We start from the raw sequence: 26346 nt of genomic DNA on the forward strand, positions 1-26346 counted from the left end.
CCCCCCTCTTCCCCCTCCCCTGCTTGTGTGCATGATTTCTTTGTCAAAAAAAAAAAAAAAAAAAAAAAACAAAAAAAGAAGAAGAAAAAAAAATTACAGGTGGGAAACATAATCAAAGCAAGTATTCTTCCGTCCCTGTCTCCTAGTTTTCTAGTTCCCTTCTACGGAAACAACTACAGTTAACCAGATTCTTGTGTATATTCATGTATCTTATGATATATGTCTATATACATATAGAGTTATCTGTATTTCCCTTCATAAAGGATAGCATTCTATGTATGTTGTTTGGTACTGACTTTTTTCTTTCACTTGACATCTCATAGAAGTCATTTCAGATCCGTACGTATAACAGTAATGACAGCTATCATTTGTTGAATGCTTGCTATGAGTAATGAATGGTTCTGAGCACCTTCCACATGTTACCTCTTGTAATGTTCATCCTGATCCTGGGAGGTACTATTATTATCTCTGTTCTAGAACTGAGAAAACAGAAGTATAGGGGTGTTGTATGAGCTTCACAAGCTCCCACAGGTATTAGGGCTAAGCTAGGGCTTGAACTCATGTGAACAAGATTGCTCCCCACTGCTGCTCTTACCTGTCAGCTCCATCCACACCCCTAGCTTCGTCCCAGAGGCAAGAACTATGGCTGCGCAGCTGTTCAACTGCCCACCCTTGCTCCCGAGCAAGTGTGATTTCCAACTCCTCTGACCCTCATGTCAGTCAAGAATCTCTCTCCAGGCATTTATGCTAATCTTTCATGAGTTCTACCCTGCACTGTGGAGTGGGCTAAGAAAATCATTTTGTTTCTCCTTTTAAATTCCCCTGTTAATACTCTTTGGTCAGAAAATAAGGAGTTTCCTTAACTCACAACCCCTTTTTACCTAGAGCTGTGTTAGATGTGAAGCAGTATTTACTAGTTTAAGGATTTTAAGCAAAAATAACATTAAGGCCAATCAAAATGTTTTGACTTATGAGGGTGCTTAGATGGCTCAGTCGGTTAAGCGTCCGACTCTTGATTTCAGCTCAGGTCATGATCCCAGGGTCGTGAGTTGGAGCCCCACGTTGGGCTTTAGCGCTGATAGCACGCGGAGCCTGCTTGGAAGTCTCTCCTCTCTCTCTCTGCTCCTCTCCTTGCTCGCATGTGTACTTTCTTGCTCTCAAAATAAATCAACTTAAAAACATGTTTTGACTTATGGATTTGGGATCTCTTGTATATGTGAAGCTGCTGAAGTAAGAATCATAGCTGAGCTCATTTTGACAATGGATAAACAAGTTTGGAGTGTGCAGCTTCTTCTGAATGGAACAAATCAATATCCCTATGTGGGTTAGGGTAGATCAGCTTCCTATGAAGTCTTTTCTTCTTTTTCTTTTTATTATATGGTATCTAGTACATGGAAAGTTTTATGCACATGTGCATTTATGACTTTTAAAGCCTATGATTAAATGAAGACCCATGCACCTGCCATCCAGTTTATGAACCTGCACATTGCCAACACTATTGCAGTTACCTTGCCTCTCCCAATCCTATCACTTGCCTCCCCCTAAGGTAACCGCTATTCTGAGTTATCACTTTCTTGCTTTTTACAAATTAAGGTTTTATATATCTGTGTATCTTTTTTAAAAGTTTATTTATTTTGAGAGAGAGAGAGACAGCACGAGTGGGGGAGGGGCAGAGAGAGGGAGAGAGAGAGAATCCCAAGCAGGCTCTGCACTGACAATGCAGAGCTCAACGTGGGGCTCAAACTCACGAAACTGTGAGATCATGACCTGAGCTGAAACCAAGAGTCAGATGCTTAGCTGACTGAACCACCCAGGCGCTCTCAAGTATCTGTGTATCTTAATATATTGGTTACTTTTGCTTATTTTTAAATGAATGTTTTCTTAAACTTTATTTATTTTTTTTGCCTAAGTGTCCAAGGATATATCTGTGTGTGAAATAGTTGCAAAGACTTCCTTTTCTGTATTTAACTCCATTTGAAGTAATTACGTCTGGGATGGAATCAGGCATTGGATTGAAGCAGAACTGGGGAATGGAAACGGTATACCTGGTTAAGGAATTTATGTATCTCTAAATGGATGTAATAGATGAAGTTCAGAAGCTTACAGAGAAAATGGGACGGATAATGTTGTTTGCATGGCGTGGGGCCACATAGTCTGTTGATGTACAGCAGGTATGGTAAATGGCAATGATAAATAACCAGCCCTACATAGCATGTTTATCCCCTGGTTCCCACTTGGTAGTAGCACTGACTTTGTAACTGTTGACGACATTTGTGACATTAATGGCAGTATTAGGGAATGATTGAGTGTGTGGACTCTGGAGCCAGATGTCTTGGGTCTGAATCAGTGCTGCACCACTTCATAGCCATTTGACTCTGAGCTTTGGACTCGTTAGTAAAGGGGAATGAAGATAATACCTGTTCCATTGGGTCATGGGCACTAGGGTAGCTATCAGCTATTGTTGCTGTGATCATCTGGTATAAAAGTGTAGGTGTATTTGGCATGAGGCATTGTAGAATAGTTGAAAAAACGTTAGACTGCCTTGATTTAGTTCCTGGATGTACTGCTTAGTTGGGGGACCTCAGGAGTGGAATCTTTTGGAACTTTTGTTTCTTTCTCTATAAATGTACTGCATGTGTTGGTTATGAAGACAAAAGCATGTGAGTGGCTATCTCGGTTAACAAATGATACTTCTGTTGTTTTTTAGGGTTCGTGGGTTTGCCCAACAACTCAGTGACTTACGTGGTTTCTTAGTCATCAGGTGTAACACTGAACTGCTGTTAGCTTTATTTTATTTAATTTTTGTTTGTTTTCAGGTTTCACCTTTTTAAAGTTTATTTATTTATTTATAATGAGAGAGAAAGAGAGAGAGTGACCATGAGCGGGGGGGGGGGGGTGGGGGCAGAGAGAGGGAGGGAGAGAGAGAGCAGGCTCTGCGCTGTCATCGAGAAGCCCCATGTGGGGCTAGAACTAACGAACCGTGAGATCATGACCTAAGCCAAAACCAAGAGTTGGGCGCTTAACTGACTGAGCCACCCAGGCACCCCCAGGTTTCAACTTTTTAATAAGTTCCATGAAGGATATCCTGGATGCTGGATAAGACACAACAGAGTATTTTTTTTCTTCCAGTATTAAAAAAAAAAATGACATTCACAAATGTCATTTTTTAAAGAAACTTCTATGTAGTTAAGATGGTGACCTTGAATTAAAAAACACCTCTAATCATGTTCTTGATTTCTTGTAGTTGCATTTGGAAATTGCTTCCTGGTCATGATAAACATTGTGTACAGACTCTTAAAATGTCTCTAAGTGTACATTATTATTATTATTTTTTTTAAAAAGCACTCTGGCCAAACTTTTTTTTTTTTTTTTTTTTTTTTTGCCAGAATCAGTAATCCTGAGAGCCCAAACTAAAAACGTGGTAAAAGGAAAATACCCAAACTCAATAAATGTCCTAGGGTTTGTCTTTAAGTGGGAGAAGATTTTTAAAAAACACATGAAGCTTTCTAAAAGGTCTTTAACAAGCTACCTTGGGAGCTCAGTTTAAAAATAGAAGTTGATGCACTAACACAGATGTTTCAGCGCAGCTCCAAAAATCTTTATAAGTACAGCCATTTGGAGGGATGATCCGGGATCAGAAGTTTTATTCCTTGTGTAGCTACTACATTAGATGCACATGCCTGAACTTGGAGGTCAAAATTGTCTCTGTCGTTTCCTCCTGAGTAGCGGTCATAACCACCCGGCTTCTACCACCAGTCTCTGGGCCGTCCACATCCATATCCATATCCTCCAGGCTGCTGTCATATCTGCCACTCCCATAGCTCTGGTCCCTACCACCTCTAGAGTAGCTGCAACCACGGCCGTGGGCCCCAAAGGCACCGCCTCCAGTTCCCCTGGCTAACTTGCCCAGGTGATCCACACAGATCTGGCGACCATCCAGAGACTCTCCATTCATGGCTCCCATGGTATCTGAGGCATGCTCTGGACTGGTGAAGGTGGTAAAACCAAAACCCCAGAATCGCTGAATCTCACGACCCTTGACAACGACCCCCTCAGAAATAGGACCAAACCTACTGAAGTGGTCTTCCAGAGTCTGCTCATCAGAGTTGAAGTTGAGCCCTTCCACAAAAAGCGTCCCTTGTTCAGAAGACATGGCAATGAGTTCAAGTACTGCAAATTAAGCAAAAGGACCAGAAGAACAGCTACCATCGAGGAGCTTATGAACGAAGGGAGTCAAACCATTCTAGAATCAAATTAAGTTGGCTGCTTAGCATTTGGAATAATGATTAGAAAGATAATATAAGCTTCTGCAACCTTTATTTTAGGGAGGTTAAAATATTTTCCCTTGGTAAGAGGAACTTTTGTTAGTAGACTTTATTTTTTGGAGCAATTTTAGGTTCACAGCAAAATTGAAAGAAAAATACAGACAGCTCCCATATATCACCCCCACCCCACATGCACAGCCCTCCCATTATCAACACCCCCCTGCCCCCGCCACCAGAGTGGCACATTTGTTATCATCAGTGAATCTATACTGACAAATCATTATCACCCAAAGTCTATAGTTTCCATTAGAATCCACTCTTGGTATTATATATTCTATGGATTTTGACAAATGTATAATGATATGTATTCACTATTGCAGTATCATTTAGAGAAGTTTCACTGCCTTCAAAATCCTCTGTGCTTTGCCTATTCACCCCTCTCTCCCTTAATCCCTGGCAACCACTGATCTTTTTACTGTCACCATAGTTTTACCTTCTCCAGGACACCATGTATTTGGAATCATGTAGTCTGTAGCCTTTTCAGATTGGCTTCTTTCAAGTAAAAGAAAAATTTTAACCTCTAAATTCTGTTCGTCTAGGGGTGCCTGGGTGGCTCAGTCGGTTGAGCGTCTGACTCTTGTTTTTGGCTCAGGTCATGATCTCACAGTTTATGGGATGGGCCCTGTGTCGTCAGCATAGACACTGCTTGTGATTCTCTTTCTCCCTCTCTTTCTGCTCCTACCCTGCTTGCGCACGCATGTGCTCATTCTCTCTCTCTCTCTCTCAAAAAACAAAATAAACATTTAAATTCTGTTTGTCTAGAAAAAATATATCTCAGCAGCTTGCCCTCTCGAACTCAATAGGCAGTTTCCTTCAAGGGGCTGGGAGACAGGAAGGGGAATTGTGCCCTGCAAACCAGATCATCAGCCGGCTCCAAGGCTTAGCAGGCTGACATGTTGCAACCACATTCGCCTTCACACCTTCCTTCTCATGATATTTTTAACTGTATTGGACTAAGTCCACAGTGTAGAGTTATAAATAAGGCTGGGTGGAGACACATGGACAAGCTAATGATTAGGTACCTCTTCAAACCTGTGTCCTTAAATATTTATTCCATGCTTATTCATTGGAAGGCTGAGTGGTGTGTGTGTGTGGGAAGACAGAAAAGGAAGCAAGTTGGCTGGGCCCAGCACAGCCCATTTAACAGGATAAAACTCACTGTTAATCAGTCCTTAAAAATCAGCTTGGCGATATCAGTTGTTACTAAATCTCATCAACTACACCCTCCCCTAGTAGCTTATTAAAACATTTCTTCCAGTCAGGAGCAATTTCTGACTTGATACACACCCCACCATCTTGATATACACCCCACCGTTTTATAGTATGTCTTACAGATTTGTGCTCCGAGCAAGTGCCCAACCGACTATTGCTAACCCAACGTGGTCATTGGTGGAAGTTAGGCAAAATTGGCTTTTCTTTCTCTATCTGGAGTTGCAGTGCAACTTGGCCCTGTCCCAGTTGGAGAAGACCGCACTGTTTCCATCTAGGTGGCTGTGATGTTGTTCACAGAAAGATGACTGAAAAGCTTCACTTGCCACTTTCTTTTCTGCCTCCTCGTCTGGGAGATAAAGGGTGGAAAATGAGTAGGAAAAGAAAGACCTAAGTATTACAAAAGGAAGGACCTGGGGCTGGACACTCAGCCAGAACAGTATCTCTGAACACCCGGCAGGCCAGTCGCCTAGGGCAGAGAAATTGGCAACCATTTTCAGTAAAAGCCTGGACACTATTTTAGGCCTCATGGGTCAAATGGCCTCAGTCACACCTACTCAACTCGGCAATTTAAAAAAAAATTAAATGTTTATTTATTTTTAATGTTTATTTGTTTTGAGAGAGAGAGAGAGGCAGAGTGTGAGCAGGGGAGGGGCAGAGAGAGAGAGAGAGAGAGAGAGAGAGAGAGACAGAATCTGAAGCAGGCTCCAGGCTCTGAGCTGTCTCTGAGCTGTCGATGTGGGGCTCAAACTCACGAACCATGAGATCATGACCTGAGCCAAAGTTGGACGCTCAACCAACTGAGCCACCCAGGTGCCCCTCAACTCTATTATAGCATGAAAGCTGCCATATATGATTTGTAAAGGAATGGGCATGGTTGTGCTCCAGTGAAACTTCATTTATTGACACATGTCCATCCTTAGCTCCCTGGCCAGACGAAGTCAGGCCGTGAGCTGCATTTGACCCATGGGTTGTAGTTTGCTGACCTTGTCTAGGAAAATATAGGCAACCTGAAGTTGGTCAGTGTGACGGTGGCTGTGCTGCCTGCGTATTCTCTGCAGAGATCCTTTTGTGCTCACTTGGTAAAGCTCAGTGGAAAATAACTTTGGAAATGCTAGGTGAATCCAAGGAGTGGGAGTTTTGCCGAGGTTTGGGTAGTACAGGAGAAGCATGCCCCCTGGAGGCCAGCTGGGATAGTGGCAGAAATGAGCACGGCGAGGATGACAGGGCTATGAGAGACTGAGGGCCTCACTCGGGAAGTGCTGACTTTCATTCTCTGCTAATACCTCGGAGGTTCTGTGTTTGGTTTTAACAAAGGCAGCCGGTCTTAATCTCCACACATGTTCTTATTGATCATGAAACTATATGATTTCTATCTCTAAGAACTTTCACTGAGGCATTTTGTTGGCATTTTTAAAAAACATTTTTTGGTATATTTTGGTTATGTGAATGTTGTTAACTTTGTTGGAAGGGTAATGGTCTCTTAAATGGATGGAGCTTTTAACCTTGAGGATGAGATGTGCCTGCAAATGCATACTCCTAGGCCCAGGATTCATTAATTTTTAGGTGGCAAATAGCTATTGTTAATAATTTATTTCATGTTTATTTATTTTTGCATATTTAATCATCTGCCATGATTTTGATCACCAGGATCCTTACTACAGATTTAATGACCTTAAGTACAGATGGATCTCCTTGGATAACTGGACCTATAGCAAGAAATTTCAAATCCCCTTTAACATTAGGTATGTATGTGTGTGTGTCTATATCTACATCTGTATTTATTTAGTTATTGTTATTGAGCTTTCCTTCTTTCTGTCTCTGGAATAATCTTTTGTTTGTTTAGGCTGCATGTAAGAGAATTGTCAGACTAAAGCCTTGTCCTATAAAAGTGAATATATAATTTATATTTTGATTTGTATATAATGGTGCCACTGATCATTAGTCATGAAATTATGTCTTGTTCAGTGGTTTTAATGGAGTCACCTACACCTAGTCAGTTCTCTTATTTGCATTTCCTTCTATGTGTACCCTCCCCTCCCTATAATCAATAGAATGTGTATATTTACAATTTGTCAAGTAGGATCAGAGATCCATCATTTATTCCATGTGGTGTTAACCAGCCATCAAGGCCGTGGCATTGGCCTTATATTATGTTGTGAAGCCACGAGGAAAAACAGTATAATTTCAGTAGCGTTCCACGTAGCAGAATGTAACCCAGTTATATCTACTGCCATTATTGCTAAATAAAAAAAAATCCTCTGTCCCTTTTGTATGACTTTTTTTGGGTAGTTATTTAACAGCCTGCTAAAAGAGAAATAAAACCAGAATATGGTGCTCAACATCAATATTGCTGTGCTTCATGTTCACGTTTGCAGATAATACTTAAAATATCTCTGTTAAGGGTCCTCTTTCATTTGAATTCAGCACTTCCAAATGTAAGCAATTGACTGTCCCACTTAAAGCTTCCTTTATATTCTAACAGTCTCATTGCTTCTCTTAATGTAACAACGCTTTTCTGATCCTCTATGCCTGAGGTGTTTTTGGCTTATAATATCTTTTTGTGCATCTCTGTATTCAATCTTCTTCTGTGTTCTGTTAATTTCTGCCTATCATTTCTCTCTTTAAGTTTATTTATTTATTTTGAGAGAGACAGAGTGTGAGCAGGGCAGGGGCACAGAGAGAGAGAGAGAGAGAGAGAGAGAGAGAGAGAGAAAGAGAGAGAGCAAGCCCCAAGCAGGCTCTGCACTGCAACACAGAGCCTGCCGTGGGACTTAAACCCATGATTTGAGATCATGACCTGAGCCGAAACTAAGAGTCAGACGCTTAACTGACTGAGTCACCCAGGGACCCCATCTTTAAAAAAAAAAAAAATTATTTTAGAGAGAGAGTGAGCAGGGGAGAGGCGCAGAGAGAGAATTTTAAGCAGGATCCATGCTCAGCATAGACCCTGACTGGGACTCGATCCCACAACCCTGGCTGAAATCATGACCTGAGCTGAAATCAAAGTCAGATGCTCAACCGACTGAGCCACCCAGGTGTCCCTCATTTTTCTTGATTCAGCCCCTTTCTCCTCATTTCCAGTTACCATGTTTGCCTAGGCCTTTGTTAGTAAGTGCCTGCAATTAGGCCAAAGCTGCATAACTAAATTTCTTGCTTTGTCTTTTTATTCTTCACTCTTGTATATAGAAACATTAGACTCATCTTCCCCACATATTGGTTTTGCCCATGACATTCTTGCTCAAGAACAACAGTGTCTTCTTTTCATTGGCAAAGCCAGTTTAATCTTATTTGCTTGCGTGTGAAAATACTGCTTAATGTTGCCTATTCCTGTTCCACTTCCTGTGCCCTGCTGCCCTCTTGCCCTGCTGACTTGACCAGATTTCTCCCTTTAGCGCTCTAGCACAAGTCCTGCACCTGCACCTACCATGTTATCTTAATGTTGATGTCGTTTGCACTTCCTTGTTTTGAGTTTGCTCTTCCTCCGGGGTCTACCTTTTACCTAGACATTTTCTACTCATTAAAAAAAAAAAAAAGAACAACTTTATTGAGACCTAATTCACACACTATACATTCACCCTTTTAAAGGATACAATTCAGGGGTGCCTGGGTGGCTCAGTCAGTTAGGTGTCTGACTTCAGCTCAGGTCAGGATCTCACGGTTCGTGAGTTTGAGCCCTGTGTTGGACACTTGCCGACAACTCAGAGCCTGGAGCCTGCCTTGAATTCTGTATCTTTCCCTCTCTCGCACTTGTGCTGTCTCTTTCTCTCAAAAATAAATAAACCTTTAAAAAAAGTATACAATTCAGTAGTTTTTAGTATATTCAAAGAGTTGTGCCACCATCGATCACTATAATCAGTTTTAGAATTTTCCTCACTTCAAAGAGAAAGCCATACCCATTACCAGTCATTCCCTGTTCCCAACGTCCCCACCCCCTCATCCCTATCCCAGCACTAGGCAGCCGCCAATTTATTTTCTGTGGATTTATCTCTTCTGGAAATCTCATATAAATGGAATTATACAATATGTGGACCTTTGTGACTTCCTTCTTTCACTTAGCATAATGTTTTCAAAGTTCATCCATGTCGTCACATTCACCACTACTTTATTTCTTTTTATTGCTAAATAATATTTTATTGCATGGTTATACTACATTTATCCTATTCTTCTTTAAGTTCTTGTTTCTTTCTTGAAGTCTTTCCTTGTGACATAAGCTCCGATAGCACATATAGTCTGTCCAACAAGACTGTACTATAAACCAGAAGAGATGGAAAATTTTCTCTTTTTTTCCCTGTGTTTTTGGCTTGAATGGCAACTAGACTGCAGATTCCTTAAATTCAGAGAGTGTTTTAGTTCCCTGTAAAGCTTAGCAGAGTGCCGAGCCCATAATAGGTATTCATAGATACTTGTTAGTTGGTTAATGTTTTCTCTTAGTGTCAGTAAATGTAATAGTTTGTGAAAAAAAAATTTTTTTAATGCTGATTTTTGACAGAAGGAGAGCGTGGGGAGGGACAGAGAGAGAGGGAGACAGAATCCCAAGCAGGCTCTGTGTTGTCAGCACAGAGCCCGATGGGGGGCTCGAATTCATGGACCGCGAGATCATGACCTGAGCAGAAATCAAGAGTTGGACACTTAACCGACTGAGCCACTCAGATGCTCCTGTGAAAATGTCTTATGTCTACTATTTAACTTGATTTTCATAAGTACTTTGTGAAGTCCTAAAAAAAGTCAATGCATTCGGAAATTATAAGCTATGCTCATGACTTTATAAGGCAATTGAAACATTATGGAGAAAGATAAACCAGAGCACTCAACAGAAAAATGTATTAAACCAATACTTATGGAAATTTCATTGGAAATTGAATTTTAAGAATGTGTATTTTCAGGGGTGTCTGGATGGCTCAGTGGGTTGAACATCTGACTTTGGCTCAGGTCATGATCTCATGGTTTGTGAGTTCGAGCCCTGCCTTGGGCTCTGTGCTGACAGTGCAGAGCCAGGAGCTTACTTCAGATTCTGTGTGTGTCTCTCTCTCTGCCTCTCCCCTGCTCTGTCTCTCTCAAAAATAAACATTAAAATTTTTTAAAAAAAGAATGTTTATTTTCTGTGAAATATTTACACCTTTAGTTTTAACTAATAAAGATTTATCAGGGCACCTGGGTGGCTCAGTCGGTTAGTTAAGCATCCGACTTTGGCTCAGGTTATGATCTTGCGGTTCGTGAGTTCGAACTCCGCGTCAGGCTCTGTGCTAACAGCTAGAGCTTGGAGCCTGCTTTGGATTCTGTGTTTCCCTCTCTCTGTCCCACCCCTGCTCATGTTCTCTCTCTGTCTCAAAAACAAATAAACATTAAAAAAATTAAAAAAAAGATTTATCTAAGCTAATGTTTTACACATCTTGTTTAAAATTTTTTCTCTTTTTTTAGCAAATGGCAAAAAGTAAACCTGATTTTTGAGGGTGTTGATACAGTTGCAAAAATCCTGCTAAATAGTGTTCCTATTGGGAAAACAGACAACATGTTCAAAAGATATGTAAGTATACAGTGACATCAAGTTAAAAGAAACCTCCCTGTATGTGTTTGTGTGTTAATTGTTGTGAGTAGAGAAAGGTAAGTGCATAATTAATTGCCCGTTTAGGTAGGTACAAGCTCTTTGAAGCTCTGGGTAAATTACCTTCACACTTGCCACATTGTAGAATGATGAAAACACCACAGACCCTATAATGTTGTGAAGATTTAATAAGCTAATTATATAAAATTATTGGCACAGTTCTTGGTTCTTGGCACGTGAGAAGTGTTCAACAAATGTTGTTCCCTTCTCTGTTATTTGGTGATCCAGAGTTTCATGAGAATTGACAATTGACAAACTATTAAAAAAGAAAATGCTCCATCCTGTCTGGAATGCTTACGTTAAGATATCATGTTCTCATCTCCCTGCAAGGGTCAACTTTTCAAAACAAAAATAACTTATGACTTAGAAATACATGCTGTTCATACCAGAGAGTCAGGTTGTCCTGAAGCATCTAGGAAATCCTTGGCAGTTCAAGGCCATATGTAAATAGCCAGAGCAGACATTCCAGGGCTAAAGATATTTTCTGCTTGCTCTCTTTGCCTAAGACCATCATCTGTCAGTAAAAATAGAAGGAGAAACCTAGAAATCTACTTTTGGGTAGGAGAATGTGCTCAGTTGTAACCGTAAGCAGGCAACTAAGTTACACTGTTTCAGTGAAGTGCTTTCTTCTGCAAAAAAGGCTAACCCTAAAGATTTCAATTATTTTATGCATCTTTCATACATTTTTGCATATCTATATCTAAAGTTTTACACACAGGCCTACTTCCACATCTGTTCTTTCCTTTAATGCAGAGCTTTGATATTACCACTGTGGTTAGAAATGTGAACTCCCTTGAGCTGCGTTTCCAGTCCCCAGTGTTGTATGCGGCGCAGCGGAGCAAAGCTCACACTAGCTACTGGGTGCCTCCAGACTGCCCTCCTCCTGTGCAGAAGGGCCAATGCCACGTCAACTTCATTCGAAAGGTAACAGTCTTGCCAATGGAGGGGGCTTTAGCCTTGATGATGGGAGGTGCCGATGTGGAAAATGCTTGTTTGAAGACACCCGTCATATTTCAGAATTTGGGCATCTCTTTCCTGTCTGCTTCATGGGATTGAAAACTTGAAATCAGAACCAGAAGATTTATGAATTTTTGTGGAGAATCTTTGCCTTCCTAGGTTTCCATCCTGAAGCATGCTTCAGAACTTAGGTAACAACAGAAAAAGAAGAAAAATAGGTGACTGATACTGTAAGTGTACAAAGTATTTTTTAACATTTAGGTTTATCAAACTTTTCACCAGAATGTGAGGTTCATATGTATTAGTGACTCTTGTTACTTGGAAGCCTTCTGCAAATATTAATATATTTGCTGATATATTCCAGCAGTTTAGTGCTAGGTTTTCATATAATCTAACAAAAATGACAAAATCCACAAGGTGATTATTTATTTATTTATTTTTTTGAGTTTCATCTGACTTTAAATGACTTGAGTTTATTCCATTATGTAGTTGGATTTTCTATGTGGCATTTAGTTTTTGTTTTTTTGTTCTTTACAGTTTATTTATTTATTTTGAGAGAGACAGAGACAGTGTGAGTGGAGGAGGGGCAGAGAGAGGGAAAGAGAGAATCTCAAGCGCAGAGCCCGATTCAAGGCTCGAACTCATGAACTGTGAGACCGTGACCTGAGCCGAAACCAAGAGTCAGACACTTAACCAACTGAGCCACCCGGGCTTCCCTGTGGCATTTAGTTTTTAATTTTATTTAAGAAATTTTTAATTGTGGTAAAATACGCACAACACACAGTTTGCCATCTTAGCCATTTTTAATTGTGTAGTTCACTAGTATTAAGTATATTCACTTTGCTGTGAAACCGATCTCAAGAATTGTTTCATGTGGCAAAACTGAAAGCCTATACCCATTTAAAAACAGCTCCTTATTTTCCCCTCCAGCCAGCCCCTGGAAACCACCATTCTTTCTGTTTCTGTGAGTTTCACTACTCATCTAAGTGGAATCATACTGTCCTATTCGTCACACAAATCCTATTTGACTTGTTATGCCTGGCTTATTTCACTTAGTGTGATGTTCTCCATGTTGTACCATGTGTCTGAATTTCCTTCCTTTTTAAGCCTGAATAATATTCCATTCTATGGAATGGGTCACTGGAGCCTCCGGTGCCCCAGTGCCCACGGGTCTCTTTGAGACCCTGCTTTCAGTTCTTTTGCATATATCCCAAGAAGTGGGATACTGGAGTGTATGGTAATTCTATTTTTAACTTCTTCAGAAATGGGCATGTAGTTTTAACAACAAATATAATCCTTGGTTTCATTGTGAAGATACAAACTGTATTTTTCCGGTACTTGTTAGCAAAAATCTCAGTTGATAAATTCTGATTATTTACATTAGGTGGCTCTCTTCAGAATGGATGGATTAATCATTAGGTTGTGTTTCTGTAATATAAGTACTAAGGTCAAAATTATACCCCCTCTTGCTAAAGTTGTGTCAGTACCTTTTTTTTAATTTTTTATTTTTATTTACTTATTTTTAAAATTTACATCCAAGTTAGTTAGCATATAATGCAGTAATGTTTTCCAGAGTAGATTCCAGTGATTCATCCCCTATGTACAACACCCAGTACTCATCCCAACAAGTGTCCCCCTTAATGCCCCTTACCCATTTAGCCCATCTCCCCCCACAGCCCCTCCAGCAACCCTCAGTTTGTTCTCTGTATTTAAGAGTCTCTTATGTTTTGTCCCCCTCCCTGTTTTAATATTATTTTTGCTTCCCTTCCTTTATGTTCATCTGTTTTGTATCTTAAATTCTCATTTGAATGAAGTCATCTGATTTTTGTCTTTTTCTGACTGACTAATTTCACTTAGCATAATACCCTCCAGTTCCATCCACCTAGTTGCAAATGGCAAGATTTCATTCTTTTTGATTGCCGAGTCATACTCCATTGTGTGTGTGTGTGTGTGTGTGTGTGTGTGTGTGTGTGTGTGTATCACATCTTCTTTACCCATTCATCCATTGATGGACATTTGGGCTCTTTCCATACTTGGCTACTGTTGATAGTGCTGCTATAAACATTGGGGCGCATGTGCCCCTTTGAAAGAGCACACCTGTATCCCGTCTTTAAGGACACTTTTAAATTTCAGTTCTGACCTTTATATGGTCTTTCTTTAATCACTTCAAATATTTGGTAGCAATTTGCTTGACTGTTTTAGGTGTAATATCAGTCTCTTAATATAAGCATTTGCTCCTGTTACTATAAAGGAATCATCTGTAACTGAACACTCAGGTATTCAATGGAATACTATGTACTTATACTTCTGTTTATAATTCATCTCTTGTTTCTGGTCTTCGGCGTCAAATGGCACAATGGTTCGAATACTAAAGTTTGCACTTTTTCTCTCTCCTCTTCTATCTCTCATCTTCTATCAGAATGAGGACTTCCTGAATCCTAATTTACTTTTCATGTCTTCAATAAAATGATACATATGTTATGCACATATCCGTGTAGTATTTTTCCTCTGCCCCCCATTCAATCTGTGGCATTTAAAACACAGTTTCAGGTTATCCTGATAGAACAAAGCCCTCGTCCCTGAAATCAAGAATCAGACCCATGACTCTGCCCTCACAGTGTGTGGAGCACTAACCCTGGGGCAGACTTGCCAGAACAGTGAATTGTGTCTTATTGTTTCTGGCTATACCGACATGGTCCATTGGGAAGAGGCCTGAATTGGGAGAGCAAGGCAGGAATCTTAGATCTGAATTCTGGATTTATGACCCATAAAGATCTGAAGGAAGTCCATCGTTTGTGAATGGAGCTAATCCCTTCTCTTCTTGACTGTGTCGGTAAGAGCATATAGTGAAATAATAATGTGAATGCAATTTGCATACTGTAGAGTGCTATACAGCTATTCAAAATGTAGAGTGGGAGGGGGCTCCTGGGTGGCTCAGTATATTAAGCATCTAATTCTTTATTTCAGCTCAGGTCATGATCTTGCAGTTGTGAGATCCAGCCCCATGTCAGGCTCTTCACTGAGGCTCTTCTCTGCCCCTCCCCTGTTCAAGAGCATGCTCTCTCTCTCTCTTTTTCTCTGTCTCTCTCTCAAAGTAAATAAACATTAAAAAAACAAAATGTAGGGTGAAGTTATTACTTATTTTGGAGACTTATTTCTATAATTATAGACTTATAAGTGTGTAACTGATTATATGCAGTTAGTGGGGTAGAGATATCAGCACAAACCCCCTCTTGTCTCTGCTTCCTTCTCTGTCCTGCCTGGATGGTGTGACCTCTCACTTCAGCTACTCTCTTAGCTATATTCTCCACCATCCTCCTTGTTTTCCACCTACATCTCTGGACATTGCTTCTAAGTTGCTTTATCCAGATCAACCTCCACCTCTTGGAAGTTATATTATTCATGCTTCTTTCTGTTATAGGCACTTCCCTTCTCTCATTTTATATCCTGTCTAGACTATCTCATTTAGCTTCACTTCTTCAATAACCAGTCGAATTTCTAATGACTTCTAATGTTGTACCTTCAGTCCAGACTTCTCTTCAATTCCAGACCTTATACTGGATTGCCTATCTGGCATCTTCACCTGCCCGATTCCTGGGGACCTAAAGATTCAGGATGTCCAACACTGTGCTTGGATCTAAACCCTTCTCCCAGGGCTCCCTGTCTGGCTGAATGGAATGCCATCCAGAACAGTTGCTAAAGCCAGAAACCTAAGAGTTATTTTTGGTAACTCCCTCTCTCTCTTTTCCCTCCTCCAACACACCACTGAGTCATTTTGACCATGTGGACATTATGACTTTAATAGTTCCTAAATCTTCCCATGCTTTATTACTACTACCATGCTTGAGTTCAATCTATAATAATTTCTTGCATGAAATACTGCCCTGACCACCTAACTGGTATCCTGCAACCTCATTTGCCTTCCTCCAATTAATTTTCTACAGAACAGCCAGAATGTTCTTTTCAGACAAAAATCATTACAGCACTTCCTTCTTAAAACTCTTCAACAGCTTCTCATTGCCTTTAGGCTAAAGTAATGAGTCTCAGTTCTGTCTGGCTTATGCCCATTTCTCCAGTTTTCTCTCTGTCTCTTCCCATCATTCCCTCTTCATCTCCTGCAATGTACCATAGTTTCTTGCACCTCAAGGCTTTTGTACATGCTGTTCCTTCTGAAAAGGATGCTTTTACTTCCTTCTCCCCTAAACACACTGGACAAATGGTACTTACCCTTCAGATCACCATGTAAAAGTCACTATTATTCAGGGAAACTTGTTCTGACACTCCCCACCCCCCGCCATTATACTGTCCCCTGTCGACGTCTTTTGCAGTTGTGATTGTTTGTTCAATACCTGAGTTTCCTGCTGTACTGTGAACACTGTAAACAGAAGGACTGTCTGTTTTGTATACTGATGTACTTCCAGCCTGAAACAAAGAAGGCAGTTCACAAACATTTTTTGAATAAGTGAAAACTTTTATTTGGAGAAGTTGTATGAATAGGAGTGATTTGTAGCCCTTGGTGGGGAAAATAGTCTGCCTTATAAGATGTTGAATATTTTTGCCCTCCTCCTTATTCCTGTCTCTAAGAAAGGAATTGTGTACCTGAATGAACTTATAAACTCTTCAGTAAATAACCCCAAGATGATTTTCATTCCAAACATGAGAATCTGATACAAATGTGGATGCTATGAAGTAGTTTTAATTCTTTGTTTGTCTCTGTAGTGGAAACTAATTTATCTCTCTCTTAGATAAATACAGATCTTATGAAATAATACTTTTTTTTTTTTTTTTTGAGAGAGAGAGGGCGCAAGCCAGGGGGAGAGTGGCAGAGGGGGAGAGAGACAGAGACAGAGACAGAGACAGAAAGAGAATCTAAAGAGGCTCAGTGCTGAGCATGGGGCTTGATCCCACTACCTTCAGATCATGACCTGAGCTGAAATCAAGAGTCAGAGTTGGATGTTCAACTGACTGAGCCACCCAGGCGCCCCAGCAAATAATACTTTAAATGAGAACAGTTTGCCAATTCCTCGGGCTCTGTTCTACAAATGTTCCATTCAGAAAAATCTCAGTACTCCCTCTTCCTCTGGTGCTTATTCCTTTTTATTTATTATTATTATTTTTAATTTTTTTACATTTTTTATGTTAAATATAATTTATTGTCAAATTGGTTTCCATACAACACCCAGTGCTCATCTCAACAGGTGTGCTTATTCCTTTTTAAAAGCTGAGCTCATAACCTCACATATTTGATTATCTTTATTTTTATTTTTATTTATTTTTTTTTTTTTACTTTTTTTTTTCAACGTTTATTTATTTTTGGGACAGAGAGAGACAGAGCATGAACGGGGGAGGGGCAGAGAGAGAGGGAGACACAGCATCGGAAACAGGCTCCAGGCTCCGAGCCACCAGCCCAGAGCCCGATGCGGGGCTCGAACTCACGGACCGCGAGATCGTGACCTGGCTGAAGTCGGACGCTTAACCGACTGCGCCACCCAGGCGCCCCTGATTATCTTTATTTTTAAATGTTTCCTCATTTTTTATAGTTATTGCATTTAAATAGAATATTCTTTATGGTATTAAATTTAAATACAATGCTAAGTTCAGAGATATTTTGGAGAAGTTTAAAGAGTGACTAATTGTGTTGCTTCAGTATCATATGCTTTTGAAGAATAAATGTACATAATCAGATTTTATGTTCTTAAAACATTTCTGCCAAATTTAACTATGTTGCATAGGTTCCTATATGAGTTATTGTATTAGTTACCTACTGGTGTATAACAAATTATGCCCAAACTTACCAGCTTAAAATAACATTTTTTTCAACTTTTTTTTTTTTTTTTTTAATTTATTTTTGGGACAGAGAGAGACAGAGCATGAATGGGGGAGGGGCAGAGAGAGAGGGAGACACAGAATCGGAAACAGGCTCCAGGCTCCGAGCCATCAGCCCAGAGCCTGACGCGGGGCTCGAACTCACGGACCGCGAGATCGTGACCTGGCTGAAGTCGGACGCTTAACCGACTGCGCCACCCAGGCGCCCCTTAAAATAACATTTTTAATCATAGTTTCTATCAGTCAGGAATCTGAAAGTGACTTAGCTGGGTGCCTCTGGTTCAAGGCCAGTCATGAGGTTACAGTCAAGCCAAGAAAGGACCAGGGCTGTGGTGATCTCATGGCTCTACTAGGTCTGAAGTGTCTGTGCCTAAGTTCACACATGTGGTCATCAGTAGGCCTCAGATTGGCTTCTAAACTCGCCATGTGGGCCTCTCCACTGAGCTGCCTCACAACATGGCAGCTGGCTTCCCTCATGGCTAGGAGAGAGCAACAGTGAGCACCTAAAACAGAAACTGCAATTTTTTTTATAACTTGGTTTTGGAAACGATATCACCTCTGCTGTATTCTCTTGGTTGGAAGTGATTCACTAGGTCTAATCCATACTCGAGGAGAGGGGATTGCATAGGGCATGAATACCAGGAGGGAATCATTGTAAGCCATTAAAAAAATTTTTTTTTAACGTTTATTCATTTTTGAGAGACAGAGAGAGACAGAGTGTGAGGGGGGAGGGCCAGAGAGAGACACACACACAGAATCCGAAGCGGGCTCCAGGCCCTGAGCTGTCAGCACAGAGCCCGATGCGGGGCTCAAACTCACAAATTGTGAGACCATGACCTGAGCCGAAGTTGGACGCTTAACTGACTGCGCCACCGAGCACCCCAATTGTAGGCCATTTTAGATGCTCCATATGGGACACACACATATACACAGAGTATGGACTTAATTGTATGTCTCCCCTGAGTTTTTATGTTGAAGTACTAATCCTCAGTGGCTGAAAATCTACCTTGTTTGGAGATAAGGTCTTTAAAGAGGTGATGAAGTTAAAGTGAGACCTTTAGGGTGGGAGATAGTCCAGTATGAATGATGTCCTTGTAAGAAGAGGAAACACATGTGTGTGTGTGTGTGCATGGAAAAAGACTGTGAAAACACAGTGAGAAGGTGACCCTCTGTAAGCCCAGGAGAGAGGCTTCAGAAGAAACCAAAGCTTCCCCCACTTTGATGTTGGATTTGCCAGGCTCTAGAACGTTGGAAGAGTAAATTTCTGTTGTTGAAGCCACTGGTCTGTAGTATTTTGTTATGGCCACCCTAGCAAACTAATATGCATGCATATAATATTTTAAAAGAAAAAGCTTTTCACAGTTGTTTAAATGTCATGGTAATTGGAATGCATCTTCCCCCCCCCCCCCCCGGAAATTACAGGAGCAGAGTTCCTTTAGTTGGGACTGGGGGCCGTCCTTCCCTACCCAGGGCATCTGGAAAGATGTCAGAATCGAAGCCTATAATGTTTGTCATCTGAACTTCTTCACGTTTTCTCCTATCTACGGTAAGCTAAGAGATGTGCTTTCTTGTTTGTCTTTTTTGAGCCTCCTCTATGTTACAAGCATTGGGTTTATAATCTGAAGATATAGGTATACTTTCCAGAAGTTCACTTAAAAAGAATTGGGGGGGGGACATTAAATTTCTATGTGTAAAAAATACACACAGACTGTGATTTGTCATGAAAATTTACAGTATAAAGCAGGAAGGAGGTAGATAGATACTTTTAAACATATTTTGAAAAGAAGATGAGAGAAAGCCAGAGTAGCTCTGGGTTTTTCTGAGCTAAGTGTACCTTCTAAAAGGCCTGCTGTTTTGTGCTCCTCCCTGCGGCCTCTGTCCCCGCTTTGAGAACTTCACTGTGCTGAGGTCTTGATTTGCTTCGATCACTGCGCGTTTTCTCCTCTGAAGGCCATGCCACACTAGCCTTGTTAAGAGTTGAAAATAAACCGGAACGCACACAGAGCATACAGAAAATTTTGTAAGATAAAGAATACTACTTTCTCAGCCAAAGGAATGATTCCCAAGACAGGAGCACTGAATAAACTGTCAGAAATTTCACTGAGGTCCACGAATCCATGAAGAGCCGGTCAGATATTTTTGTTGAGTTGTTTGCCCAGCACTGTGTGTGTGTGTTTGTTTAGAAAGGAACTAGAGTTAGTATACTCGTGCCTGCACATTGGTGGAGATAAGGGAGGGAAGATATGAACAGTTACACCAAACAAGACTGTGTAATAACCTTGTGGGGTGGGACGCTGGTAGTTCAGAAGATCAAAGATCAGTGAGGATTTGAGAAGTCAGGGAAATCGGTGAAGGGGGATCTTGAGTGATACCTTGCGAGGCTCGGTCCAGTTCCGTGCAGGCCTACCTGGATGGAATCAGCAAGCAAGAATGTGGCGGTGTGTCTGTGTAAGAGTCCTGGTGACCTGACATTGCGGTTCCATCCAGCCAAATCAGTCTTGTAAAGGCAGAAGACAAAAAAAAAAACAAATCAGAGACGGTTGATAATTGAGGTTGTTAGGTGCTGCTGGCATTTTTAAATGTTAAAAAGGCATGAAAAGACGCAGTTTAAACTGCGTGTGCAAATGTGGCTGCCCACAGCTCTCTAGTTTAGTGCTTCTAAAGTATTCAGAGGTATGACTTGCACTCAGTTCTGCTACTAAAATCAAAGGACGGTTCATTCTTCCCCATCCCCACCAATATTTTTTTCTCAGGTATATAATAAAATCCAGTGTGAGGAGAGGTCTGATTTCGCAAGAAGTTATTTATTTCATTGTTTTGAAGCTTAATCAGTGTTTTGGGTGGTTTGCAAGAAGTGCTATGAATACTAAATACCCTGATATCTGAAAACATTTGAATAACACTGCTCTAGTTTAATTTAAAATTTTGAATATGAAGCTAAACATTTCTTCCTGAGTATGAGTCATTACAGTTCAGTTTATTAGTCACTAGTGACTGGGTGAATTTTGTCTGGATTAAATCAACTTAAATGAGGTTTAAAATTTAATTTAGATTCAGTGTAATCAATTCCCCGTGTCAACTACATTTTTCCTATTTTGTGACTGCAGTATATTTCATACTTAACATATAGAAAAATGTTTCCTGTTCATAGGATATGCCCTGTGCATATCAAGCAGTAATTCTTATATTTCTGATTAATTTTATAGACTTCAATTTGGTTATTTGATGTAATAAAGACAATTGAAGCATAAACACGTAAAAGTGAGATGAAGAACTTCCTTTAGGAATTTTTTCCAGAATTTTTTTTTTCAATTTTTCTTTGAAAGACAGCAATCATCCCTGAAATCAATAGATATTTAAAAGTTGAAAAATAATGGGACGCCTGGGTGGCTCTGTTGGTTAAGTGTCTGACTTCGGCTCAGGTCATGATTTCACGGTTCGGTTTGTGAGTTTGAACCCCATATGGGGCTCTCTGCTGTCAGTGCAGAGCTTGCCTGGGATCCTCTGTCCTCTCTCTGCCCTCCCGCCCCCACCCCCCCTTCATGCACACACACTTTCTCTCTCTCAAAATAAAAAACACGTTAAAAAAAAGAGAAAGTTGGAAAATAATAAAGAGAATAAGCTAATATTTTTATGCATTTATTTGGTACATAATTTGAGGCAGGCATTGTGAGAGGCACTAAAAGTTTTTTATTTATTTATTTTAAATTTTTTAATGTTTTATTTTTGAGAGAGAGACAGACAGAGTGCGAGCGGGGAGGGGCAGAGAGAGAGGGAGACAGAATCTGAAGCAGGCTCCGGGCTGTCAGCACAGAGCCTGAAGAGGGGCTCAAACTCACGGACCGCGAGATCGTGACCTGAGCTGAAGTCGGACGCTTAACCGACTGCGCCACCGAGGCGCCCCAAGTTTTCTTAAAAGGATTAGTCTGTAGTTAAAACCAGATACATGTATTTTTTCTTTAAAATCAAATCTTTTAATTTTTAAAATTTAAGCATGAAACGAGGTTGGTCAGAACCAAAGCAAACAGTGGCTATCTCTGGGTAATAGTGCTACACACAGTTTGTATTTTATTCTTCTGCTCAACTGTCTTTTCCAGATTTCTATGCTGAGCTTATATTGTTTCTGTATTAAGGGAAGAAAGCAGTTAAGAGACTCTATTTAGTAATTTCAGCCAACTCATTAGGAAAGGCTAAATGAATTTGACTGTGTGGCACTTTCTGCTTTCTCCCTGCTGAGGCTACAAAAAGATCACCTTTTTGCTTCTCCAAATGTTCAAATCATTTCTGAATTTAAAATTGGTGAGTTTACCACTGAAGAGCAAATGACCAACTACACTCCCCAGTTTAATTGTGTGCAGAAAAAAGGCTCTTTATTTTTTTTTTTTAATTTTTTTTTTTCAACGTTTATTTATTTTTGGGACAGAGAGAGACAGAGCATGAACGGGGGAGGGGCAGAGAGAGAGGGAGACACAGAATCTGAAACAGGCTCCAGGCTCTGAGCCATCAGCCCAGAGCCCGACGCGGGGCTCGAACTCACGGACCGCGAGATCGTGACCTGGCTGAAGTCGGACGCCTAACCGACTGCGCCACCCAGGCGCCCCAAGGCTCTTTATTTTTTGAAAATTAACTTGAAATTCTTGTGAGTTAGTTTACTTTATGTATATAATAAATGTATCATTATATATATATTTTTTCCTTCTCTGCATTCTCAGTCCTTATGATGGAGGTTTCTAAACTTTTCATTTTTCAGTATTCTGTAGTCATTTGTTTGATTTTGCCCTAACCTCAGCTTCCTCAATGATTTTCACATATTCTTAATTTTTAACATAGTAAGAACAAATTTATATTTGAAAAAAATACTGAGGTCAAAGGAAAGCAAGAATTACTCCTGTTATATCTTAACTCTTGCCATTTATCTAGATATTTAAAGATACCAATTCATTGATGTGACTTTCTTTAAAACCTTATTAGAAAATATTTATTTGAATAATTCCTCCTTAGCCCTGAAATATTCTAATTCAGGTTTTATTTTTTTTATCATTAAAAAAGATTTTTTTCAATGTTTATTTATTTTTTTGAGAAAGAGAGAAACAGAGTGTGAGCAGGGGAGGGGCACAGGGAGAGCGAGACACAGAATCAGAAGCAGGCTCCAGGCTCCGAGCTGTCAGCACGGAGCCCAATGTGGGGCTCGAACCCATGAGCCAGCCGTCAGATCATGACCTGAGCTGAAGTCGGCCGCTCAACCACTGAGCTGCCCAGGAGCCCCTCTAACTCAGCTTTTAAATAGCAGTAGCTGCAGTGTTCTGGACGGTGAAAGACTGACTCTGGTGCAGAAAAGGGAAGCTCAGATGTTTTTTACTGGGTGTAGAAACCCAGCAAGATTCTCCTGTTCTTCTCTCTAAGGAAGGGGGTGGAAGAATGCCCTGCTGGGGGAGGGGAGGGGAAAGTCTGGCTGGACCTGGGTTTCCAAGGGCTGTGGGAAGGAGAGTTAGGGAGAAGATAGCTGGTAGGGGTGGATGCCCCAATTCCAAAGATTAGGACATTTATAAGCGAATGATGTGGCCCAAACTGCACGCCCTGCGTGGCAGCGGTGGGTGCTGGTGGTGGTGTCTGTGCGAGAGACCCAGAGACAAAGTGAGAGAGGGGGAGAGAAAGAGATACATATATTCATTTGTTGATCATCTTCTCCATGCTAGGTCTTTCATATGTGTAATCATATTTGTAATATTTGTGAATCGTTCCCATTATGCCCCAAAATTTATTAGGCAAGGATGATCGTCTGGTCTTACGAGCTTTTCATAAGCTTACTTACACACATTAAGTCCAAATTATGTAAGTGTGTTCTGATGAAATGCTACATTGTTTAATCTTTCATTACCACAGTCAGAAAGAAAAAAAAAAAAAACAGCACAGAGGTGTTTTCAGTATGTGAACCCTCCTCTTGAGCTGAGGTGAGCTGTACATCTTTGACCTGTGTGTAGGCGCTTCCATCCTACCCAGAAATGCTGCCATCTCCCACCCTATCCAAATATACTTGCTGCCTCAGCCTAAAGCACCCACTCCTTCCAACTCAGAAACCTAGCCTGTGAGTTGGAGAGGTGAGTTTAGCTTTCGGTTTGACCTCGGCCTGCCCAGCAGAAGCCTGTGTTGAAGGTCATTGCAGCCCTTTGCCTATAGTGAATATAATATTGCAATAAAGCAAAGATTTGTCAATCTTGGTTAATGCAATCTTTTTGAATGCATTCATTTTGCATCACTTTCTCATTCCTCTTTGAATTACTTCATTCATCAAATAACAGCATTTACCCTTGAAAATATCTTTATGGGTAGGTAGGTTGCTTGAATGATCTCTCCTGTGATTAGCTACCTTGTTGCCTGAGTAGATTTTTTGCCCTGGAATTTACCAATTTATCCTTGTTTGGGGGAGATTTTGCTTTGCGTCTCTTCTGCTTTAGTTTCCTCTTTGAGGATTTTGTCCTGCTGAGTAAGCAAGGAGATCTTGCTGCTTGGTAAAGAAGGGGAAGACAGCTGTTGTAACTAACTGTGAGCCTGCCTTTCTGGCTAATGCAAGCTGTTCGCTCTTTGAAAAGCAGCTGCGGAAGGCTGTCCTATAATCCTAGCAGGAACACAGGAAAATATCCTATGTTTGAATTTAAATATTCGGTGGCTTGGTCATTTCAGCTTGTTGTCATTACTGTTTCTTCACTGCAGCTTTTCATCACCTATTAAAGATGTAAGGAGCAAGCGGGCAGAAGGAGGAGCTGTTAGATGCTCAGCAGGGTGAAGCTAATCAAGGCAGCTATCTTTGAATAGCTTTTTCCCCCCAATGAGATGAAGCATCGTTTTTCATCTTACATAAGCAACCTATCATCCTTTGCAGATCCTTCCCATGCTGACCCGAATGTTCTTCCATTTCATTGCTAGTTCTTAACCCCCCAGATGCCATCGTGTGTTCCTAACCATGACCTTTGGATATATTTTGTTCCTCTAAGTAGGTTTACCATCTTGCATTTTTTGGTTGGGGTATAATTTATAGGGCCTGTCAAGGTTTACAGACAGTACATAATTCAAGAAATATACTTCTACTGTTTGATGCTCCCATAACTGTTGTTATGCTTTTATGAGATAGTTTAGGTTACAAAGATGGTATTTTTTTTTTTTCCAACGTTTTTTATTTATTTTTGGGACAGAGAGAGACAGAACATGAACGGGGGAGGGGCAGAGAGAGAGGGAGACACAGAATCGGAAACAGGCTCCAGGCTCCGAGCCATCAGCCCAGAGCCTGACGCGGGGCTCGAACTCACGGACCGTGAGATCGTGACCTGGCTGAAGTCGGACGCTTAACCGACTGCGCCACCCAGGCGCCCCACAAAGATGGTATTTTGACAAATGAAGAAACTGTGGCAACGTGTAATTATGAATTAGGAGAGGGTCAGACACATTCTCTATGTTTGTAGATTTCAGTGTTCTTTTTCACAGACCCTTTTTTTTATTAAGAGGCTAACATTTTAATGTTACATTCTCCCCCAAATGCTTTGTTTCACATTGAATGTACCTTATATTTTGACTTAAGATTCTGAAAGGCCTTTGCTTTGTTTTTTTATCATTTTATTTTATTTTCTTCATTATGATAAGTGTACTCTTTAATCCCCATCACCTATTTCACCTATTCCCTCACCCACCTCCCCTCTGGTAGCCATCAGTTTGTTCTTTATAGTTAAGAGTCTGTTTTTTGGTTTGTCTCTCTCTCTCTCTCTTTTTTTCCTTTGCTCGCTTGTTATGTTTCTTAAATTCCACATATGAGTAAGATCATATGGTATTTGTCTTTTTCTGCCTGACTTATTGTGCCTAGCTCCATCCATGTTGTTGCAGTTGGCAAGATTTCATTCTTTTTATGGCTGAGTAATATTCCAGTGTGTGTGTGTGTGTGTGTGTGAGAGAGAGAGAGAGAGAGAGAGAGAGAGAGACCACCTTTTCTTTATCTATTCATCTGTCAATGGACACTTGAGCTGCTTCCATAGTTTGGCTGTTGTAAATAATGCTGCTATAAACATAGGGTTGCTTGTATCCTTTGAATTAGTGTTTTTGTATTTTTGGGGTAAATACCCAGTAATGTGATTCCTGGATCATAAAAGTACTTTTGCTTTTGGTTTTCCTCATTGCTTATATACAGATTTCAATCCGTGCGTGCCTGCTAGTGTCTTTCTCTTTGGCAGGTGTTTCTGTGAGAGATGTATGCAAGGTGGAGAACATTATACTAGGAAACATGGGCCCTCTATTTGTCCTTTGGCTCTGGAGCTTTTGAGCTAGGTTCTACAGGTCTCAGGAACCTCATCTACAAAGTGATGAGGAGATTGCCAGGTTTCTTCTGCCTTTGACATTCCATGGTTCTTTTCCTGTGATTCGTAAGTTATGGCAGTAATT

At 40.6% G+C, this 26346-nt stretch overlaps 1 protein-coding gene and 1 pseudogene across 4 annotated transcripts in view; one reads left to right on the forward strand and one right to left on the reverse strand.

Annotated features, from left to right (window-relative positions):
• MANBA (mannosidase beta) overlaps nucleotides 1-26346 on the forward strand; it is a 113293-nt gene that overhangs the window by 10874 nt on the left and 76073 nt on the right. For all 4 annotated transcript variants that reach the window (XM_040477296.1, XM_040477311.1, XM_040477305.1 and 1 more), the window contains exons 2-5: nucleotides 7185-7279; nucleotides 10956-11061; nucleotides 11893-12063; nucleotides 19345-19468. In XM_040477296.1, coding sequence (XP_040333230.1) covers nucleotides 7185-7279; nucleotides 10956-11061; nucleotides 11893-12063; nucleotides 19345-19468 — 496 coding nt within the window. The remainder of the gene's footprint in view (nucleotides 1-7184; nucleotides 7280-10955; nucleotides 11062-11892; nucleotides 12064-19344; nucleotides 19469-26346) is intronic.
• LOC121031865 (RNA-binding protein 3-like) lies at nucleotides 3307-4590 on the reverse strand (annotated as a pseudogene).

This window comes from Herpailurus yagouaroundi, unplaced genomic scaffold (genome assembly GCF_014898765.1).
Source record: "Herpailurus yagouaroundi ecotype Mexico unplaced genomic scaffold, PumYag 28, whole genome shotgun sequence".
Taxonomy (NCBI): domain Eukaryota; kingdom Metazoa; phylum Chordata; class Mammalia; order Carnivora; family Felidae; genus Herpailurus; species Herpailurus yagouaroundi.